Source organism: Carcharodon carcharias, chromosome 15, assembly GCF_017639515.1.
Source record: "Carcharodon carcharias isolate sCarCar2 chromosome 15, sCarCar2.pri, whole genome shotgun sequence".
NCBI lineage: Eukaryota > Metazoa > Chordata > Chondrichthyes > Lamniformes > Lamnidae > Carcharodon > Carcharodon carcharias.
Genome location: NC_054481.1, coordinates 63,999,229 through 64,019,070, shown reverse-complemented (window position 1 = coordinate 64,019,070; position 19,842 = coordinate 63,999,229). Strand labels below are relative to the sequence as shown.

The 19,842-nt window shown below is 41.1% G+C and overlaps 1 protein-coding gene across 2 annotated transcripts in view; it reads right to left on the bottom strand.

Moving 5' to 3' along the window:
- LOC121288160 (BTB/POZ domain-containing protein KCTD5-like) overlaps positions 1 to 19,842 on the bottom strand; it is an 85,643-nt gene that overhangs the window by 8,545 nt on the left and 57,256 nt on the right. Inside the window, exons 4-5 of one of the 2 annotated variants that reach the window (XM_041206562.1) lie at positions 18,342 to 18,437; positions 15,470 to 15,586 (exon numbers count right to left, since the gene is read on the bottom strand). In XM_041206562.1, coding sequence (XP_041062496.1) covers positions 15,470 to 15,586; positions 18,342 to 18,437 — 213 coding nt within the window. The remainder of the gene's footprint in view (positions 1 to 15,469; positions 15,587 to 18,341; positions 18,438 to 19,842) is intronic. The other variant, XM_041206563.1, reaches the window with a different exon arrangement.

The following is a 19,842-nucleotide window of genomic DNA, read 5'->3' as shown; positions in this document are numbered from 1 at the left end:
CAACAGGCACAAGGATTACAGTCACTGTTAAAATGCACACAATGACAGCTATCAGTGAAACACTGATACTGGCTGAAACAAACCAGGGTGGGTGGAATCAATTTTGTCGGAATAAAATCTTGAAGCTCTGGACAGTTCATTTATATTTGGAAGCTGACCTTTGTCCATGGTATACCCTTTAAACTGGTCAGCCTGACACTACATAGAAGCAACAATCCAAGTAGATCTTGGTTAAAAAAGCTTGCACCCTTTAAGGGTGTTGATAAGCCTGAGAAAATTCCCCCCATCTCCTTTGTTTATGTCTTCATTTCTCTTTTCCCTTCAGTCTCTCTCATTTCCCTTCTCACTCCCTCTATCCTACCCTGCAGTGTCTTGATCCCTCCCTTGCCTTTCATTTGGTCTTTTTATTATCTCCTTTAGTCCAGTCTCCCTGTCAACCCCTCAAATCGCAGTGCTTAGGGGAGGGTGGAGGTTGTACATTGAGAGGCAGTAAAATTCAGACCCTCCTTAGTTGAATGGCTTCAAGTCATTGATGGTTGTCACAGGACAACAAAGGCAGGAAAGTGAGCGCTAAATAATTATATATACCTGCACATAAAACAAGCTTTGCACAAACATATTCAATGCATTCAGTACTTTTTAAATGCCGAGATATGTGGCATGGTCAGGAGATGGATATGATTATACACAAGGGAGGCAGTGATTTGTGGGTTTGGTTACTACCACATCAAAGTGCTTTAACTGTGTCAGAGGACAAAAAGAAACAAGCCAGGCTCCGATGTGACTGTCTTTGTGATTAAATCAGAACCACAGCTTCAGTGATCCAATGAACATCCTCTGTAGCTGTAAAGATGCAGGGAGCCTGGAACCAAACACAGCAATGACTGATGGTTAGTAGCTGCCAGGAGATAGAGAGGTGAGGGAAGGCCCTACACTGCACACCAACAACCTGTTTAGGCAATGTCAAGTTTCAATGCTAGTTTTACCAAACAATAAAATCTCATTTCAAGTTTCATTTACACATCTGATCTATGATTACACAGTATCTGCTTCCTAGAGTGCTTGAGATTTGGGGAAATACAAAGTAGATAATTTAGCTGGAAATCATTTTTCATTAAATTCAGACAGGACTCAGCTAATGAATATTTTAATCCAACCTTCCCTTCTGCTCTACAAAAATTACATTATGGTTATATGGCTCCTCTGATACTTTGCCCAACATTCCACTACCTCACCAGAAATGTAGAGCCAAGTCCAGTACTACTTTCAACTAATTTCTATACACATGCATTTTTCAGTAGAACTGGTAACCAGTGATCAAGACTGGGTACTCCAGCCAACCTCCCCTCCTATACAAAGGGGCTGGCCAGTAATCAGTTGTGGACACCCTGGTCCATCTCTTCTCCAAAACACAGCAGCTGACCAGTGAGCAAGAGGAACAGCATCTCATCTTTAGACTTGCATTTTATAGTCTTGCAGGCTCAACTTCGAGTTCAACAATTTCAGATCATTACCTCTGCCCCCCCCATTTTCTCCTTTTTGTGTTTCTTTAGTACTTTATTTTTGTAAGGCAGCTATTGGTGATGATTCTGCTTTTCTTCAATATTACTGAAAAGACAGACATGTTGCTGAAACTTTGTCTTGCACTCATCAGAACAAACAAAAGAATGTGAAGTTTGAAATGATCACAACAATTTATACCACAGTAGAAAGGGGTTTTGACTGATTGGCAAGTCGATTCTGATTGGCCAAGGTGTTGACATGCAAAAAGCAACAGGGCACCATAGGGTCCCCAAGCTCCCAAGTAATTCAAAAAGGGTGAAGGTTAAGGCTTCATCGTATTCTTTTTGTTTGCTCAGGAGCATAATTCACTGAATTATTTAAAGCAAGAGCTGGGCCTGTGTCTGGCTATGGGAAAAAAACACATTATACCAAAGATGGTACTTGCATTGCGTTCAGAGCCTGCGTGATCTAGACTAGCTTACCAGGGTCAGAGGAATTTTCCAGGTTCCCTCGCCCCCAAATTGCCTGGGTTTCTGTACAGTTTTTGCCTCTCTCAGAAGACACATAGGTCTTGGTGGGTCACGAGACATCACAACTGTCTCAGGATCACTGGACAGACCAGTCTTTTCCTGCGCATTATTTTACTTTCTTTCTCCGCTCAAGATTAGTAATGCACCAAACTTGTCCCTCAGTCACATGCCACAAAGCTGATCATACTGACCCACCCAGAAAAACACCGACACTATCTGCCTATGCCGGAGTCTCTCAACAGAAAGTCTGTCCTTCAAAAAACAAGCAACTAAATTAATCCAACAGTAAAAGCTTTAAACCAGTTGTTTAATTATTATGTACCTTGTAAAACAAAAGGGAAAACAAAGTACCAGTACATGAAATGTTTTTGTAACATGGTCCCCAGGGAGGATACTTCTGGGACCAGGCTGAAAGGCCACTGTAAACAGGTTCACCCCATGAATAATAAGCAGCTCCCACTTGATTTTACACCAACACTTGGCTCTGGTCCCACCTAGACAGCTTCAAAAATATAAAATAAGCAAGCATACAGCAAGGAGACACTCAAGATGACAATACTCACAATATGGAACTCATTCCAGAGTCCCTTTTTCTATTAAAGAATGTATTTTTATTTAAACATTGCTGTTATGGAGATATTGGCACTGTTGATTAGGTGGTCAGCAAAAAACGCAACCTTGTCAACGTTACTTGCTTCTCAAGAACTAAGGCATTCAGGCTCAGTGTAAAATATTGAGAACACTAACCCGAAACAGTCTGATAACAGAAGCTCATTGTTTCCACCCTTGTACAGAGTGACCAGGCTAGAGTAGGAAAGGATAGTCATGGCCTGGTCAGGGCACATTTTAATATCTAGAACAATGGATTTTGAATGCAGCAGGCACATCCTAGTGTACAGTCCTCCAGCACCCATGGCAAGGGCCATTTCTCATGTGAGCCCAAGTCAGTGTTGGCTGTCTATTCCTTCACATGAGGCATCATAGCTAAGTCCAACACTGCCCTGCTCCATGTACACACACACGGTCAGTGGACTACAATCAGGAGGATCATCCTTAGCTAGTTGTGTGTCACCTGCTGAGGATACGGAGGACAATGGCAGCACCCGTCAACACGGCTGAGATCGGTTAACAGCACAGTTGGGGGCTGAACCTGGTCTGTATGTACACACCACCTTTACCAAGGGAGCCACCAAGGCTTAAAATTCCAACAGCACAGGGGTAGAAATGAGCTTATCATCGGTTTGTTATGGGTTAGTATTTCAATGACATAGGTAGGATAAGAAAGGTGGAAACAGGAGCAGCTAGGGGCTAAATTAAAAAGCAAAACCACAAAGGTAACCTCTGAATTACTATTGGAGCCACAAGCAATTTGGCATAGAATAAAGGAGGACTGAGAGTTGAATACATGGCTCAAAGATTGGCGAAATGGGAGAAATGGGTTTTGACTCATATGGTACCATGGGAAATAGGGAGCTGTTCCGTTGAGAGTGACTTCACTTGAACCATGCCTGGTCTAGCATTCTGGTGCATCGTGTAATTAGGGCTGTAGATAAGGCTTTAAACTAAATAGTCAAGGGGTGGGGTGGTGGGGGGTTTTCAAATGAGGGGAAATTTAGAAAGTTAAAGAGAAAAGACAAGGAAATAGTGCAGGGTACTGATATGGGTAATGATATCTAGAGTGTAACACGAAGGGACAGAGCGTGCACGCATGAGTGCATCAACAAATAGGGTGAAATATGGAAAACTAGTAAAAAGACAAAATTAAAGGCTCTTTATTCAAATGCACATGGCATTTGTAACAAGATGGATGAATTGATAGCTCAAATAGAAATAAATATATATGTTCTGATAGCCATTACAGAGCCGTGGTTACAAAGTGACTAAGGCTGGGAGCTGAACATTCAGGGGTACTTGGCATTTTGGAAAATTGGCAGAGTAACTCTGTTAATAAAGGTTGAGATCAATACAGTATTGAGAAATGATCTTGGCTTAGAACATCAAGTTGTGGGAATTTGGGTGGAGGTGAGAAATAGAAAGAAAAGAAATTACAGGTGGTAGTAGTCTATAGGCCCCTAACAGTAATCAAGAAATAATGTACTGCAATAATTGCAAGAGATTTTAAACTTCATATAGATTGGGCAAACCAAATAGGCAAAGGTAACCTCAAGGACAGGTTCGTAGGATGCAATCAAAGTAGTTTCTTAGTGCATGAATCACAAAAATGCAGGTACAGCAAGTAATTAGGAAAGCTAATAGAATGTTATCATTTATTGAGAGGGGAATTAAATACAAATTAGAGAGGTTATACTTTAGTTATACAGAGCACTAGCGAGGCCACATCTATGTAGTTTTGGTCACTTTATTTAAGGAAGGATGTAAATGCATTGGAAGTAGTTCAGAGGAGGTTTACCAGACTAATATCTGGAATGGGTGGGTTGTCTTATGAGGAAAGGTTGGATAGGCTAGGCTTGTATCCGCTGGAGTTTAGAAGAGTAAGAGGCAACTTGGTTAAAACTTAAGATCCTGAGTGTTCTTGACAGGGCGGATGTGGAGAGGATGTTTCTTCTTGTGGAAGAATCCAGAACTAGGGGTCACTGTTTAAAAATAAGGGGTTGCCTGTTTAAAATAGAAATGAGGTGAAATTTCTTCTCTCAGAGGGTTGAGTATCTTTGGAACATTCTTCCTGAAAAGGCGGCGGAAGCAGAGTCCTTGAATATTTTTAAGCCAGAAGTGGATAGATTCTTGGTGAGCAAGGGGGTGAAAGGTTATCGGGGGTAGGCAGGATGCAGATTTGAGGTTATCATCAGATCAGCTCTGATCTTATTGAAAGGCCTACTCCTGCTCCTTGTTCCTATGTTCATAACCAAACAGGGAACACACTGTTTTATATCTATTGTTACTGAGACAGGATTAATGATCACATTGTAAAGGATCATCTCGAATCGTAAAATTAAGAATTCAGACTGAGGATGAGAAACTGGGTCTGAAATTAGCATTCTAAATGTAAATAAAGGCAATTACAAAGGTAGGAAGACAAGAGTTGGCTAAAATAGACTGGGAAAATAGATTAAAAGGTAAAGCAGTATAGAGGCAATATCAGACATTTAAGGAGATACTTCAGAACTATCAAAAGATATTGAGAAAGACTCCATGAGAAGGATGGACCATCTGTGCATCTCTTTATAATTTACCATATAATCAATGGTTTGGATGAAGGGACAATGTATTATAGCAAATTTGCTGATGGTACATAGGTTGGAAAGCAAATTCTGAAGAGGACACGAAGTGTCTGCAAATGAGTGATAAATGAGTGAGCGAAAATTTGGTGGAGGGATTACTATGTAGGAAAATGAGAGGTTATCCACTTTGGTAGGGAGAACAGCAAAGCAGATTATTATTCAAATGGAGGGAAACTACAGAATGCTGCAACACAGGGACCTGGGTATCCTTGTACATGAATCACAAAAAGTTAGCATGCAGGATTAGCAAGTAATTAGAAAGACAAATGGAATGCTGGCCTTTATTGCAAGGGAGATTGGGTATAAAAGTAGCAAAGTCTTGCTACAACTGTACAGGCATTGGTGAGACTGCACCTAGAGTATTGTATACAGTTTTGATCTCCTTTTTTAAGGAGGGATATACTTACATTGGAGGCAGTTCAGAAAAGGTTCACTAGGCTGATTCCTGGGGTGAATAGATTGTCTTGAGGAAAGGTTGAGCCTATACATATTGCAGTAATGAATGAGTGGTGATCTTGGTGAAATATGTAAGATTCTGAAGGAGCTTGACAGAGTAGGTGAATCTCGAACTAGGGGGAATAGTATTAGAATAAGGCGTCCTCTATTTAAAACGGAGGTGAAGAGGTATTTCTTTTCTCAGAGGTTTGTAACTCTTTGGAATTCCCTACCCCGGGGAGCTGTGGAAGTTGAGTCATGAATATATTCAATGCTGCGACAGACAGAATTTTGATCTATAAGGGAGTCATGGATTATGAGGAACAGGTAGTACAGTGGAATTCAGGCCAAACTTATTGAATGGCAGAGTTGGCTTGGAAGGCCAGATGGTCTACTACTGCCCCTAGTTCTAATGTTCTAATCTTGGAGATGGATGGGGCACAGCTGGGCCAAGTGGGGTACACACCATCCAGACTGCAATGCAGTCCACAAGACTCAGCTAGCTGTACTGCCCAAACAGTTTCAGCACAGGTCTTTGGATTATAAAGAAAAAATGATACGTGTATCTTATTTTCAGCCAGCACATGCCTAGGCATGCCTGGCCTGCCCACTGAGTATATCCAGCTGTTGCAACTCTCTGCCAAAGTTCAGTAACTGAAGAGTGAAAACAACAAAAACAAAGCACCTTTCGTTCTTGAATGGTAAATCTGTCTAGATCACTTAGGTCACATCACACTGCTCTACTCAAATCCTACCCATGCTTATCCGCCTGCCTGGAAATACTTTAAGCAGCTTTGCATTAAAAGTTCATCTGGAATCCTATAACCTTAAACTTGGGTCACAAAGAGAGGCTGTGAAAGTATCAGTTTGCATGCTCGTTTACTGGAAGAGTTTACAGAAAAAGGTATGTTTAAAGCACTGTAGATGTTAGTACTGTCTTGTGATTACCAGTTTTCCTCCCATTGCTCATCATTTGCCATATTTTACACTGGACCAAATGACAACCCATCCCTTTCCTAATGATTGAGAATAAAAACAGATAAACTGTAAACAGCTAAGGCCCTGCCAGATGCGTGCTGATGGCTAAGCAGGTTCCAACATAACAAAAATGCAGAGATAATTACCTAGGTACTTTCCCCTGAAGTGATTTCAAGACAAGCCCATGAACTAACCTTCTCATTAAGGCCAACCTTAACCAAAAATCAACTATGCTACAACTCATTAAGGTCTAAGGTGAAGTCTAACTCTAAAAACAGCCTGGGGTTCTTGACACAGGCACACAACAGGGACTCAATCACATTACTGAGATAGACGAGAGAAGAGTACACATACTGGAAGTACACAGCAAGTTGTAAGTATTTGAAGAGAGAAGGTTACATAGAAACAGACACGGGCCATTCAGCTCAACTAGTTCATACTGGCCTTTATGCTCCACTAGAGCCTTCTCCCATCTTTACTCATCTTTCAGCACAAACTTCTATTCTTTCTCCCTCATAGTCTTATCCAGCCTTCCCTTTGTGTAGTTTGGTGTTTCAAATAGGAAACTGAGCTGATGAAAGCTCTCCATCCAGAATGTAAAACTGTCTTCTCTTCAGATGTGGATTCAGCATTTGGTTTCTTGAATTCCTTAACTGCTGACATTTTCCTGGAGTGGATCCAATTCAAATCAAAATGTGCTTGGCTACAGAAATTGAACTCTTTCTTATGCAGGCTGAATATACAATCTTCAGTTTGCCTCTTGGACTATTTAAACTCGGATTAACATTGGGCAAACAGCTGGGAAAGTATGCGAGTGTGTTAATACACTGTGGCATGGATTAGTCACAGAGTTATACAGCCCATTAACAGACCCATCGTGTCCTTGCCGGCCATCAAGCACCTAACTACTCTAATCCCGTTTTCCAGCACTTGGCCCATAGCCCTGTATGCTATGGCATTTCAAGTGCTCATCTAAATAATTCTTAAATGTTGTGAGGGTTCCTGCCTCTACCTCTCCCTCAGGCAGTGTTCCAGATTCCAACCACCCTTTGGGTGAAAAAAGTTTTCCTCAAATCACCTCTAAACCTCCTGCCCCTTATCTTAAATCTATGCCCCCTGGTTATTGATGCCTCCGCTAAGGGGAAAAGTTTCTTCCTATCTATGCCCCTCATAATTTTGTATACCCCTGTCAGGTCTCCTCCCAACCTTCTCTGCTCTAAGGAAAACAACCCTAGCCTATCCAGTCTCTCTTCATAGCTGAAACGCTCCAGCCCAGGCAACATTCTGGTGAATCTCCTCTGCAGCCGCTCCAGTGCAATCACATCCTTCCGATAGTGTGGCAACCAGAACTGCACACAGTACTCCAGATGTGGCCTAACGAGCGTTTTATACAGTTCCAACATAACCTCCCTGCTCTTATATTCTATGCCTCAGCTAATAAAGGCAAGTATCCCATATGCCTTCTTAACCAACTTATCTACCTGTGCTGCTGCCTTCAGGGATCTGTGGACATGTACACCAAGGTCCCTTCGTACTTCCTAGGGTCCTATCATTTATTGTGTATTCCCTTGCCGTGTTAGTCCTCCCAAAATGCATCACCTCACGCTTCTCAGGAGTAAATTCCATTTGCCACTGCCCTGCCCATCTTACCAGCCCATCTATATCGTCCTGTAATCTAAGGCTTTCTACCCCAGTATTTACGACATGACCAATTTGCGTGTCATCTTGGAACTTTCTGATCATCCTATATTCACATCTAAATCATTAATGTACACTACAAACAACAAAGGCCCAGCACCGATCTCTATGGTACACCACTCTCACAGGCTTCCAAGCACAAAAATAACCTTCGACCATCACCTTCTGCCACTAAGCCAATTTTGGCTAGAAATTGCCAAATTGCCCTGGATCCCATGGGCTCTTAGCTTCTTGATCATTCTCCCATGTGGGACCTTGTCAAAGCCTTACTGAAGTCCATGTAGACTACATCATCTGCACTACCCTCATCTACACAACTCATCAACTCCTCGAAAAATTCAGTCAAATTTGTTAGACATGATCTCCCTCTGACAAAGCCATGCTGACTATCCCTGATTAATCCCTGCCTCTCCAAGTGGAGATTAATCCTGTCCCTCAGAATATTTTCCAATCGTTTCCCTGTCACTCATGTTCAACTCACCAGCCTGTAATTACCTGGTTTATCCCTACTACCCTTCTTGAATAATGGTACCACATTCGCTGTCCTCCAGTCCTCTGGCACCTCTCCTGTGGCCAGAGAGGATTTGAAAATTAGTGTCAGAGCCCTTGCAATCTCCTCCCTTGCCTCACAAAGCAACCTGGGGTACATTTAATCTGGGCCTGGGGATTTATCCACTTTTAAGCCCGCTAAAGCCGCTAATACCTCCTCTTTCAATGTTAATTTGTTCAAGTATATTAGAGTCCCCTCTCCCTGATTTCCAAACCCACATCGTCCTTCCTGAACACAGATGAAAAGTAATCATTTAAAACCTCACCCATGTCCTCCAGCTCCACACACAGATTGCCACTTTGATCCTTAATGGGCCCTACTCTTTCCCTGGTTATCCTCTTGCCCTTATATTTATAAAATGCCTTGGGATTTTCCTTTATCTTGCCCGCCAGTGTTTATTCATGCCCCCTCTTCGCTCTCCTAATTAGCTTTAAGTAGCCCCCTACACTTTCTATAGTCCTCTAGGGCTTCCGCTGTTTTCAGCCCTTCTGTATCTGCCATAAGCCTATTTTTTCCTTATCCAATCCTCTAAATCCCTTTTCATCCAGGGTTCCCTGGACTTGTTGGTCCTCCCCTTCACCTTTAAGGGAACAGGTTGACCCTGAACTCTCACTATTTCCTTTTTGATTGACTCCCACTGGTCTGATGTAGATGTTCCTACAAGTAGCTGCTCCCAGTCCACTTTGGCCAGATCCTGTCTTATCATATTGAAATTGGCCTTCCCCCAGTTCAGGAACTTTATTTCCAGTCCATCATTGTCTTTTTCCATAACTACCTTAAATCTTACAGTTATGGTCACTATCCCCGAAATGCTCCCCCACTGACACGTCTACCACTTGCCCGGCTTCATTCCCTAAGATTAGGTCCAGTACTGCCCCTTCTCTTGTAGGGCTTTCTACGTGCTGGCTCAAAAAACTCTCCTGGATGCATTTTAAGAATTCCGCCCCCTCTAAGCCTTTCATACTAAGACTATCCCAGTTAATATTGAGGAAGTTGAAATCCCTTACTATTATTACTCTATTATTTTTCCACTTCTGAGATTTGCCTACATATCTGCTCCTCTATCTCCCGTTGACTGTTGAGGCCAGTGATTGCCCCCATTTTGTTTTTAAGTTCTACCCTTATGGCCTCAATTGAGGAACCTTCGAAGAAACCATCCCTCTTTACCGCAATAATTGACTTCTTGATCAATAGCGCAACGCCACCTCCTCTTTTACATTCTGCCCCCTTGCCGGAAGATTCTATACCTTGGAATATTGGGCTGTCAGTCCTGCCCTTCCCTCAACCATGTTTCTGTGATAGCAACAATATCATATTTCCATGTGTTAATCAACACTCTCAATTCCTATAACGGTGTTACCAATGTGAACCATGACCTCTGACTGTTCACAATCCTCTTTCAAAATTCCTGCAGCCGTTCTGTGACATCCTTGACCTTGACACCAGGGAGGCAACACACCATCCACACCATGGAGTCACATCTACGGCTGCAGAAGCGCCTGTCTGCACCCCTCACTATTGAGTCTCCTACCACCATTGTTCTTGCACTCTTACTCCTCCTATGTTATGCAACTGAGCCACCCACAGTGCCGTGAACTTGGTTCTGGCTGTACTGTCCAGAGGATTCGTCACCCTCAGTATTCCAACACAGAAAAACGTTTTTTGAGTGAGTTGCACCCTGGGGCTTTCCTGACTACCTGCCTGCCTCCCTCCTTCTGACTGGTGGCCACCCATTCCCTCTCTGACTGAATTAGTGGACTTAAGTTTGTTGCTATTCAAAATGTTTAAGACAACCTGCATTTATATAGATTTTCAACATAGGAAAACATCCCAAGGAATTTTTATACCCGATATCTGATCTCAGAAGCACTGTCGAAGTTGGCACTACAAACATGGAGATGCTTCTTCAGGGCACCAAGGACAAATCAGACTAAAGACCAAGACAGGCAAATTTCAAAACTACAGATTTTACATAGAGTTATATAGGATTTACAGAACAGAAATAGGTCATTTAACTCAACTAGTCCATGCTGACGTGTATGCTCCACTTGACCTTTCTCACATCTTTCATCGAAACCTCAGTGTAACCCTCTAGAGGTCTAACCAATGTTTAACATGGATTTAGCATAACTTCCCTACTTTTCAATTCCATCTCTCTGGAAGTAAAACCAAGTTCTTGGGCTGCTTTTCTTTTAAAATGACCTTGATAACCAGTAGTGCAACTATTAGTGATTGGCATATTTGTATTCCGAGATCTGTTTGTTCCTCTACCCCACCTAGACTTACACCTTCCAAGTAATAAGTGACCTCCCCATGCTTTCTACCAAAACGTACTACCTCACTTTAATTGTGTTGAGCTTCATTTACCAATCATTTACACATGTGCAAGTTTATTAATATCCTCCTGCATTTTTTGTTGTAGTCTTCCTTAGTATTGACTATCCTCCCCAGTTTGGTGTCAGGGATAATCTTGAGAACAGATTGCTGGAATAAACATGAACAAGCCTGGAGAAGAATCAACTACAACTTAGGAAGACTGCATGAAAAATGTGTTATCAAAACTAACACAATAAACTTAGGAAAAAGCAACTACTGATGGGTGAGGGCTGGACAAGAAAGGCTGGGATAAAGCTGAAGTCTTGATGATTAGCCACGGCTGAGAATATGGTGGGACTTGTGATTCACAGAAACAGACATGACCAACATAAGACAAAGCTGATCATTTTAAAGAAAAAAATTATATGATTGTCCATTGCATGTCCAACAGTTTCCCTCCACTGCTGTGTTCTTATTGAAGAATTTGAACTGTTTAACAATATGAAAGCCAGACCGACTGGACAACATCAAGTTTAATAATAACTTAAACTGTTTGGTTCTGTAATTTTCATGAAGATAATAACATGGCTGTCAGCTGACTGTCAACCCCTTCAACAACTACAAACGCCACACTTCACCACAGCACAAATGCTGCAAAATAACAATTTCTCTACATCTCTATAAATGTGCATACTGTAAATCTGAAATTAAAAAAAAAATTGGAAATATTCAGGTAAAGTAGCATCTGTGGAAAGAGGGAAAGAGTCATCATTTCAGGTCGATGAGCTTTTACCAGTTCTGAGGCACTACATAAATGATGGTGTTTTTTGTTTAACCACTTTCTCTCTCCAGGTACGTGTTCCTAGAAGTTCAGAACCATGATCAATTGGTTTAGATTCAGCTCACAATGAAGTATGAAAGGAACCATTCATGCACAAAAAAGCTTTTCAACAACTGCACCATCACCAATCCTACTACTTTTATTGCAAATATAGTTTCACAGGTGCTAGTCAACTTGCATCCTGGTCCAATCCCTGCTCAGTACCAGTAATCCCAGGTCCCTGGCCCAATCCCTGCTCTGTACCAGTAATCCCAGGTCCCGGACCCAATCCCAGGTCCCGGACCCAATCCCAGGTCCCTGGCCTAATCCCCGTTTTGTACTAGTAATCCCAGATCCCTGACCCAATCTCCGCTCTGTACTAGTAATCCCAGGTTCCTGTCCCAATCATTCTGTACCAGCCACGTCTGGACTCTGACTCAATCACTACTTTCTCTGATGGGATGTGGGTTTCACAAGGCCAGCATTTGTTGCTCATCCCTAATTGCCCTTGAACTGAGCGGCAGTTAAAAGTCAACCACATTGCTATGGATCTGGAGTCACACATTGATCAGACCCTAAGGACAGCACATTTCCTTCCCTAAAGGACATTAATGCATCAGATGGATTTTTACAACAATTGATGATAGTTTCGTGGTCACCATTACAGGCTATAAGCATTCGATTCCATATTTTTATGAACTGAATTTAAATTCCACCATTGCCAAAGTGAGATTTGAACCCTGGAGCTTTCGCCTGGGTCTCTGGATTTCTAGTTCAGTGACATTACTACTACACCACCATCTCCCCTGAAGTGCCTGAAGACTACTGGAGCATGGTTTGTCATTACAATTGAGCCTGGTCCACATTGAAACCTGATTTCCAAATAGAAATGTGGGGAATTTTAAGGGGCGATTAGAATAACAGAGCTTTTGTTAAAATATTTTTGCCCTGGTAGGTTGTCCAGCCAAAGCTGGGTATCCAGTAAACTTTTAATTATGAGTCACCACTTGCAACTCTGTTAAATCACTTAAAGGCACATCACGATCTCCTTGGATTTGGAAACCTCATCGCACCCCTGGTTTCTCATTAGTCTAGACTTTGAGACACTGCTAAATTATACTTTACAAACTTTGCAAGCCATCTGTCATAGATCCTACAGCAGTGAATTATAAAACTCCAATCTTCTTGGGGTAAAAACTTATCTAACTCTAAATTTAGGACTTCATTTCTCCTGTGCAGTGGCTTCAGTTGTCCAGACATATTTGCTGAGTCTTTGTGTATTGTGATGATTGCTGGCCTTTCAAGCATCCAACATTTTAAAAGCTTGATCCTGCTTGATTTTAAGCTCAAGGCCATGATATATTTAGCGAGTAAATGTTCTTCAATGGTGTGAATAAATTGGGAAACATTATTTCTGGCTTGGTGTACGCATATCAAATACATAAATAGTTTCTGACATTGGCACTGCAGCAACTTATCTTTCCTTCCCTTTCTACTTTCTTTTGATCTTGCAAACTTCATCCTATTAACCCCTACATAGGAATAAAAGGTCTAAGCGCAGCCATGTTATCTTCCAAGAACTGATATAATTTTCAGAGGAAGATGACTAGCATCTTTCAAGAAGAGAACTATATTTCCCCTTGACCCCCATGAATTAAATGAACAAAGTATCAACTTATTATTTAGTCCTGCACTCGGCGAATCTGAGCCACATTTCACACAGCAACACTTGATAACAGGTATATGGACAACAGGAGGCGCCAACTTAAACAGAAGTAACACTATCCTGACCATCTCTCCCTCTGTACTGTGGCATTAGTTGCATCCAGAATGCTTCTTTTGTGCCCTGTATTTGGTTGCGTGTGTGATGACCCAGCTATGAAGAAAATGTTGTGGTTTAAGGCTTATCCCCAGCTAACTGCTATCCTATAAAAGTTCTTGAATTCAGGTTTTAAGGAAATGAAGAGAAACCTGAGATGATCATATTCAGGACAATAGAATAGCAACAATGCCTAAAGTCAATGGAAGTCAAGTTAGTTACAGATCTTTATGTCTAATTTTCTGTCTCTTCTCTTGGAGATACTGACAACGTCCCGATACCTAGATCAAGTAGGCTCACACAAGGTGAATGGACAAGGGACCAGCAAGATTGCTTAACCCCGGAGCATAGCTGGTGTGACTGATTCAGTCCTCACTCAACCACACTTCCAAAAGGGTGTACTTGTACTGATCAGGAGCAAGATCTTGTCCTGATTTTCCCCTCTACAGGGTGCTGAGGCCAAATGTTGCCCAGCTGAGATCAAATAAAAGAGCAGAGACGAGGAATTGAACCCAGTAATTCTAGTCTCTATTGTCCCTGGGGGTCAAGGTCTAGCACAATCCTATAGAGAAGGTTGCAGCTTGGATCTATCAGCTGACAGCAGGTCCTAAAAAACAGCAACGCTCCGGACATTTTTCTGCTGTTGGGTCCAAAATTCCACTTTGAAATTAGACCTAAATTAGTAGCAGTTACAATTTTTGGAAGTTCTCAGCAGTCCTGATGTTTGTATTGAATATGCAGAGGATACCTTGGAACAAGCCTGTGCACACAGAGGCTCTCTACCCCATCAGATCCACTCTGCACTCCAAGTATCAGTGCTTCATTAAACCAAAAGAGCAAAATATTGGAGAAGCTGGAACTGAAACATAAATATAAAATGCTGGAAACGGTCAGCTGGTTGGAAAACATCAGTGAAGAGAGAAAAAGGCCATCCACTGGAAACATTAACCTGATACCACTCTCGTTAGAGATGCAGCCCAATCTGAGAGTTTTGATGTTTTCTGCTTATATGCCAGAGCTTCAGTGTTGCTGCTCGAGGGCAACTCAACAAGCTTTCCAAAATAGTTTTAAAACAATCATTTTTTTTAAAACCTTATAGATGTAACCCAATGGGAAAGCAATCATCGTGTAAGAGACAGCTGAGAGTTGACTGCATAGTAAAATGTTGAACCAAGCCTGCTGCAGTTTTCAAAATACTGTGCAAAACCAGGATTATTTGAATAAAAGTACTGGTCACATGAAACATTTTTGAATCTGATTTCATAGCTTGCATTTTAGGTCTACATTTTAAAAAAATCTGTTAAAAAATACATTAGAGAAACAAAAACATGTTTTAAGCAGTGCAAACAGCTGGTGTACAAAATTGTGAAAAACGTGTTGTGTGTACACTAAATTACATTATATACATTCACACATACACATATATAGTTACACAATATCAGCACACCACAGAATTGAGGCACAGATGAAAATGATCTTTCAAAGAATGGGAAGATGTAACATAAAGCAAGCAATGGTAACAAGCAGGGAAACTGGCCGTGCGTTTTTAGAGTGAGAGTGGAGGGTATTACTGGGACAGACCTCGCTGCTGCTGTTGTGGAAACTGGTCTCCTCCCCCTTCACTTCCCGCGACACAATCAGCAGAAACTCTGACTGATGATCCCGCCCATAGCCATACGGGGAACCTATACTGACCAGCTGTAACAACCAGAGCAGAAAGTTTGTAACACTAGGTATGCTAAAGGAGTCCTTTCATTTCAATTTTCCAAAAAGTGTAAGTTGAACACATTTAAAAATCATTGTTATAACATTTCAAATATACTTTCACTAATGATAGTTTTCAATACTGATAGAGTGGCAGTTATTCAAAATATGCAACAGACATATTGATCAGCAAACAACTCCTGCTTACCATTAAGGTCCTAGAATCTTGTGTGCCACAGAATGGTGAAAGGTGCCCTGTGATTACCCACTCAGTGACACCAGTCAATATATGGGATGGAGGTGGCTAATTGAGACCAGGCTTTTTTTTGTCTGAGGGATTGAGAAGAACCTCCTATAGGTCTCCTCCTACACAAAGTACTAGTGTATGGTTATAGAGAAGTATTCAAGAGATCTGCCAATGATGCCATCTATATTTACTTAGAGAGATTGCAAGCTCAGGTTGAAGAAGAGGAGAAGAATGACCTGGGTCCAAATATTCCAGTTTCAATTCCCGGTTTGCATGAAATTAGCACATCAGTCAAGGCTGTAGCTGTGGAGTTACAATTAGCCTTGGCATCTTTGGATTAGGGGGGAGGGAGAAAAAAAAAATCAGCAAGACTCCCATTAGTTACCCACTGACACTGTTAGAAAGGGTATGGGGATGGGGGTCTGCCTATAATGCCCTAGAGAGCTGAATAGCCTGTGAACACCATTGTCTCGGCTCATATGTGAAGAATAGTCACCTAGAGCAGGTAACCAAGTGAACCCAACAGCTGTGAAAACCAGCCTAATAGGTATCCCCTTCAGAAAAGGGAGGGAAATCCACAAAAAAGTAATGGAGTCCCTAACTCAATTTTGTTCAAAAGATTAGATTTCATTTGGCAGAAGGAAAAAAATAATGGCACAGTTCAAGCATGGCCACTTTCTGGAATATGCAGTATGACAATTTTGTAATATACACAACTCTCACAAAAGGGATAAAGATGTAAAGCTATTTTAATTAAAAATCCTTACAAAATCCAACGCTAAAATTACTGTTTTCCAACCAAGCCATTTAAGATTTCTTCTCCAGCACAAAAATATTGATTTTAATCTTTAATAGCCATTTAGCCCAATCAATATTTTTTTGAAGGAGAAACAGCAGTTTTCAAGCCAATTCTACAGTTTCCAAAACACCACATGTTGGGTATACAACCCAGTCAAAAAGGTTGAATTGTGCAAGGGATGCTGGGAAGCAGGAAACAGCAGTTGCCAGGGGAAAATTACTGGACTTGGGACATCAAGAGGGTCAAACAGTTGACTTTGGTGCATGTAGGCAGGTCGGAGAAATATGATGTAAACAGAGCCAAACACTTAACTGACAGGGAATGTACAGTCCTCTCAGGAAAACGTGGCAGATCTCTTACTCATCAGTCCAATGATAAAACAGTCCCTTCAAAGTAATGTGTGACCATTGCATATCAAACGCTGACGTGTTTGAAAATGGAACCAGGCACCATGCAAATGCAGGCCTTACTTTTTTGTAAATACAAAAGAAATGCTAAATGTACTGGCTCCAGGACCTCTGACAGATGCAGACTGTAGAGCTATATTAAATATATTAATTGATTTCCTGTGGTGTCACACATGCAAGTCAAAACCAAAGTGTAGTCTTCAGTTGGGTTAGAGGGCAGGAGAACACTGAGCCAGGACTCATCCAGTGCTCCTGCTGTTGAGCAAGATCCAGCAACTGCTTCTGAAAGGCTTCATTTGTATTTATCGAGTGAGCCCAAACTCAAGCCAAGCTAGGATGCTAACCAAGGTAATAAATAGAATAGCCTGCGGAGATGCATCGTCCCTGTTTATTTATAGTTAAACATTCTGACCTTATTTTTATCATAAATACCCTAAATCCATATTTATAATGGAAATTATCCGTGTAAACTGGACATGTAATCACACCTTCCTGCCAGTGGTAGCACTGCAGTTCCATTATATAGGCCTGGAAATTTATAATGGAAAATTTTGACAAAGTGTACTAACTTATGGTTATACGCACTAATGTATAAATCTAATATATAACCTTACCCCCAGAAAAGATATGTTGCAGTAATGTAGCAACATAAATGTGATCCTTAATAATGAATGGCAGTGTTCCAGGGGTCAGTGTGGACATTTGTCATCAGTACAAACTGATGCATTTAAAATAGCAGACCTAATGATTTAAATCAAGAAATAATGAAAAAATGGAGTTACAATATCGCCAATGCCACAATTATAAATACAGTGCCCAGTTATGCTTCTAATTACTGCAATGGGAATGTTGCATGTGGAAACTTTTTTTTAGGAAAAGAATGTTCCCTTGAGTGGAAACCCATTCATAACCCCAGGTCCACAGAGAAAAAGTTTAGAAGGTGTTATACAGCCTGTAGCAACAGTGCATTCTTTGAGAATTTGGACTTTGTTTACATCACTAAATGCTCATACACTTTTTGATCAGCCACATTCATAGATTTTTTTTTTTACACACATCTCTGCTAATTGAGCAGCCATAAAGATGAACCAGGAATTTGGTCAGGAATATCACATGTCTATGAATCTGTATTTGGTTTAGCCAACTATCAAGGTTGCCTTCAAATGGATAAGATGCTCATTTCTAATGGCATGGTGTGGTGCACCAAAGTGAAAGAGGAGTTCTTACATTATTCATTATATACATATAATCTAATGCTGGACAGATCTTCATTTCTGACTGTTTTAACATTTTTACCTGTTCAAACTTCCAGCCATCAGACATTGTAGACACCATCTGGGTGAGCTCCTCTTCCTGGCACTGCAATACTCTATAGACATGTTTCATTGGAATCTGAGGGTTAAAAGGCAAGAGGAATTAAATCAATTCCTAGTTCAAAGACCCATCAAAGAAAATAATGGATCACAGTTGTTGAACTTTGAGAATTATTCCAATGATGGAAATTGTACTGGCAAAATCATAGTAAATCTTGGGATAGAACCTTAAAGTGCAGCTGAAGTGAAGAAAAGATTCTTTAGTATAAATTACACTTCAAAGTTTTTAAATTATTAACTGGGATAATAAGTTGATTATGTATATATTTTCATTGAAAGCATGCATCCCATGCATGTGTATAAATGAAAGTAAAATTACCACATCAGTTGTACTGTGTATTTCAATGCAAGCTGGTCCTATTCAACGCTCTCAAATAATTCATCATATTTTACCTAACAGAAAATATCAAACCTTAAAGGACATCAGATTTTCTCGTAGGCCCATCTCCTAAAAGAAGCTCCATGCTTTGGTACCTTCCCCGATGGTCAATATTCATGTGACACTAAACAATGAGTTTTAGTGCGTTAGTCACAGTTCAACCTGACCCTGCCCCCACTTACTCACATCGATACATTTCTACCAGGGGTTATGGATAGATAAAAGGAGCAGGAAATCCTGGCTGATTTTCCTCTGCCTCCAATAAAGGGATATAAGCCAATTCTAGTAATCCTTACATAGCTGCAACTGAGATCAGCAAACTCAGCACTGATTGAGATTGAACTAAGGGATTTGGTCTTACTGTATAAACTAAACCATGCAGGCAGCTGCACAACACCTCTTTTAAAGGGTGTTTTTTTTTAAGCAGGCAACACGGAGTTGAAGCTACAGCTATTACTGACCTGCAGGCCTGGCTTGGCAGCTCCTCTCAGTTGCTCTTCCTTTTGATAACAAAAGCATCATACTGTTATCAATACTCATACCATCTGTGCACATGGAACCACACTAGTTTCTTTCAGATCTCTGACAACAGCTTGTATTTTTGAAAACGTTTACTGCAGCACTTTTCAAATATACTTAACTGTTGCTGCAATCTTTGCATTTGCTTGGCAGTAGTTATCTCTGATAAGTGCTACAAATATTCTGGCAACCGGCAAGGATTTGCACCTCATTTAACTTCTATCTACAAAACATGTACTTTTATCTGTGGCTATAATCTGGAATACAATTTTTTTTTGAAAAAAAAAGCATTGGGTGTCAGATCTCCATGTAATTCTCTATCACCACATTTTCAGTTTCCTGCTCCCCTTCACCTTCCCATGCTCCTAGTGCTCCCACATATGTTATGATTCTACTGAATTGGGCACCTTGTCTAACTGGCCATTCTTCAGCCTCAAGGTGAAGTAATGAGTGCCAGCAAGCAACTTGATCCCACGGCAAGCACACCACAACAGAGTCTGAGCCTATCCTGTATCCACTGCCAGCA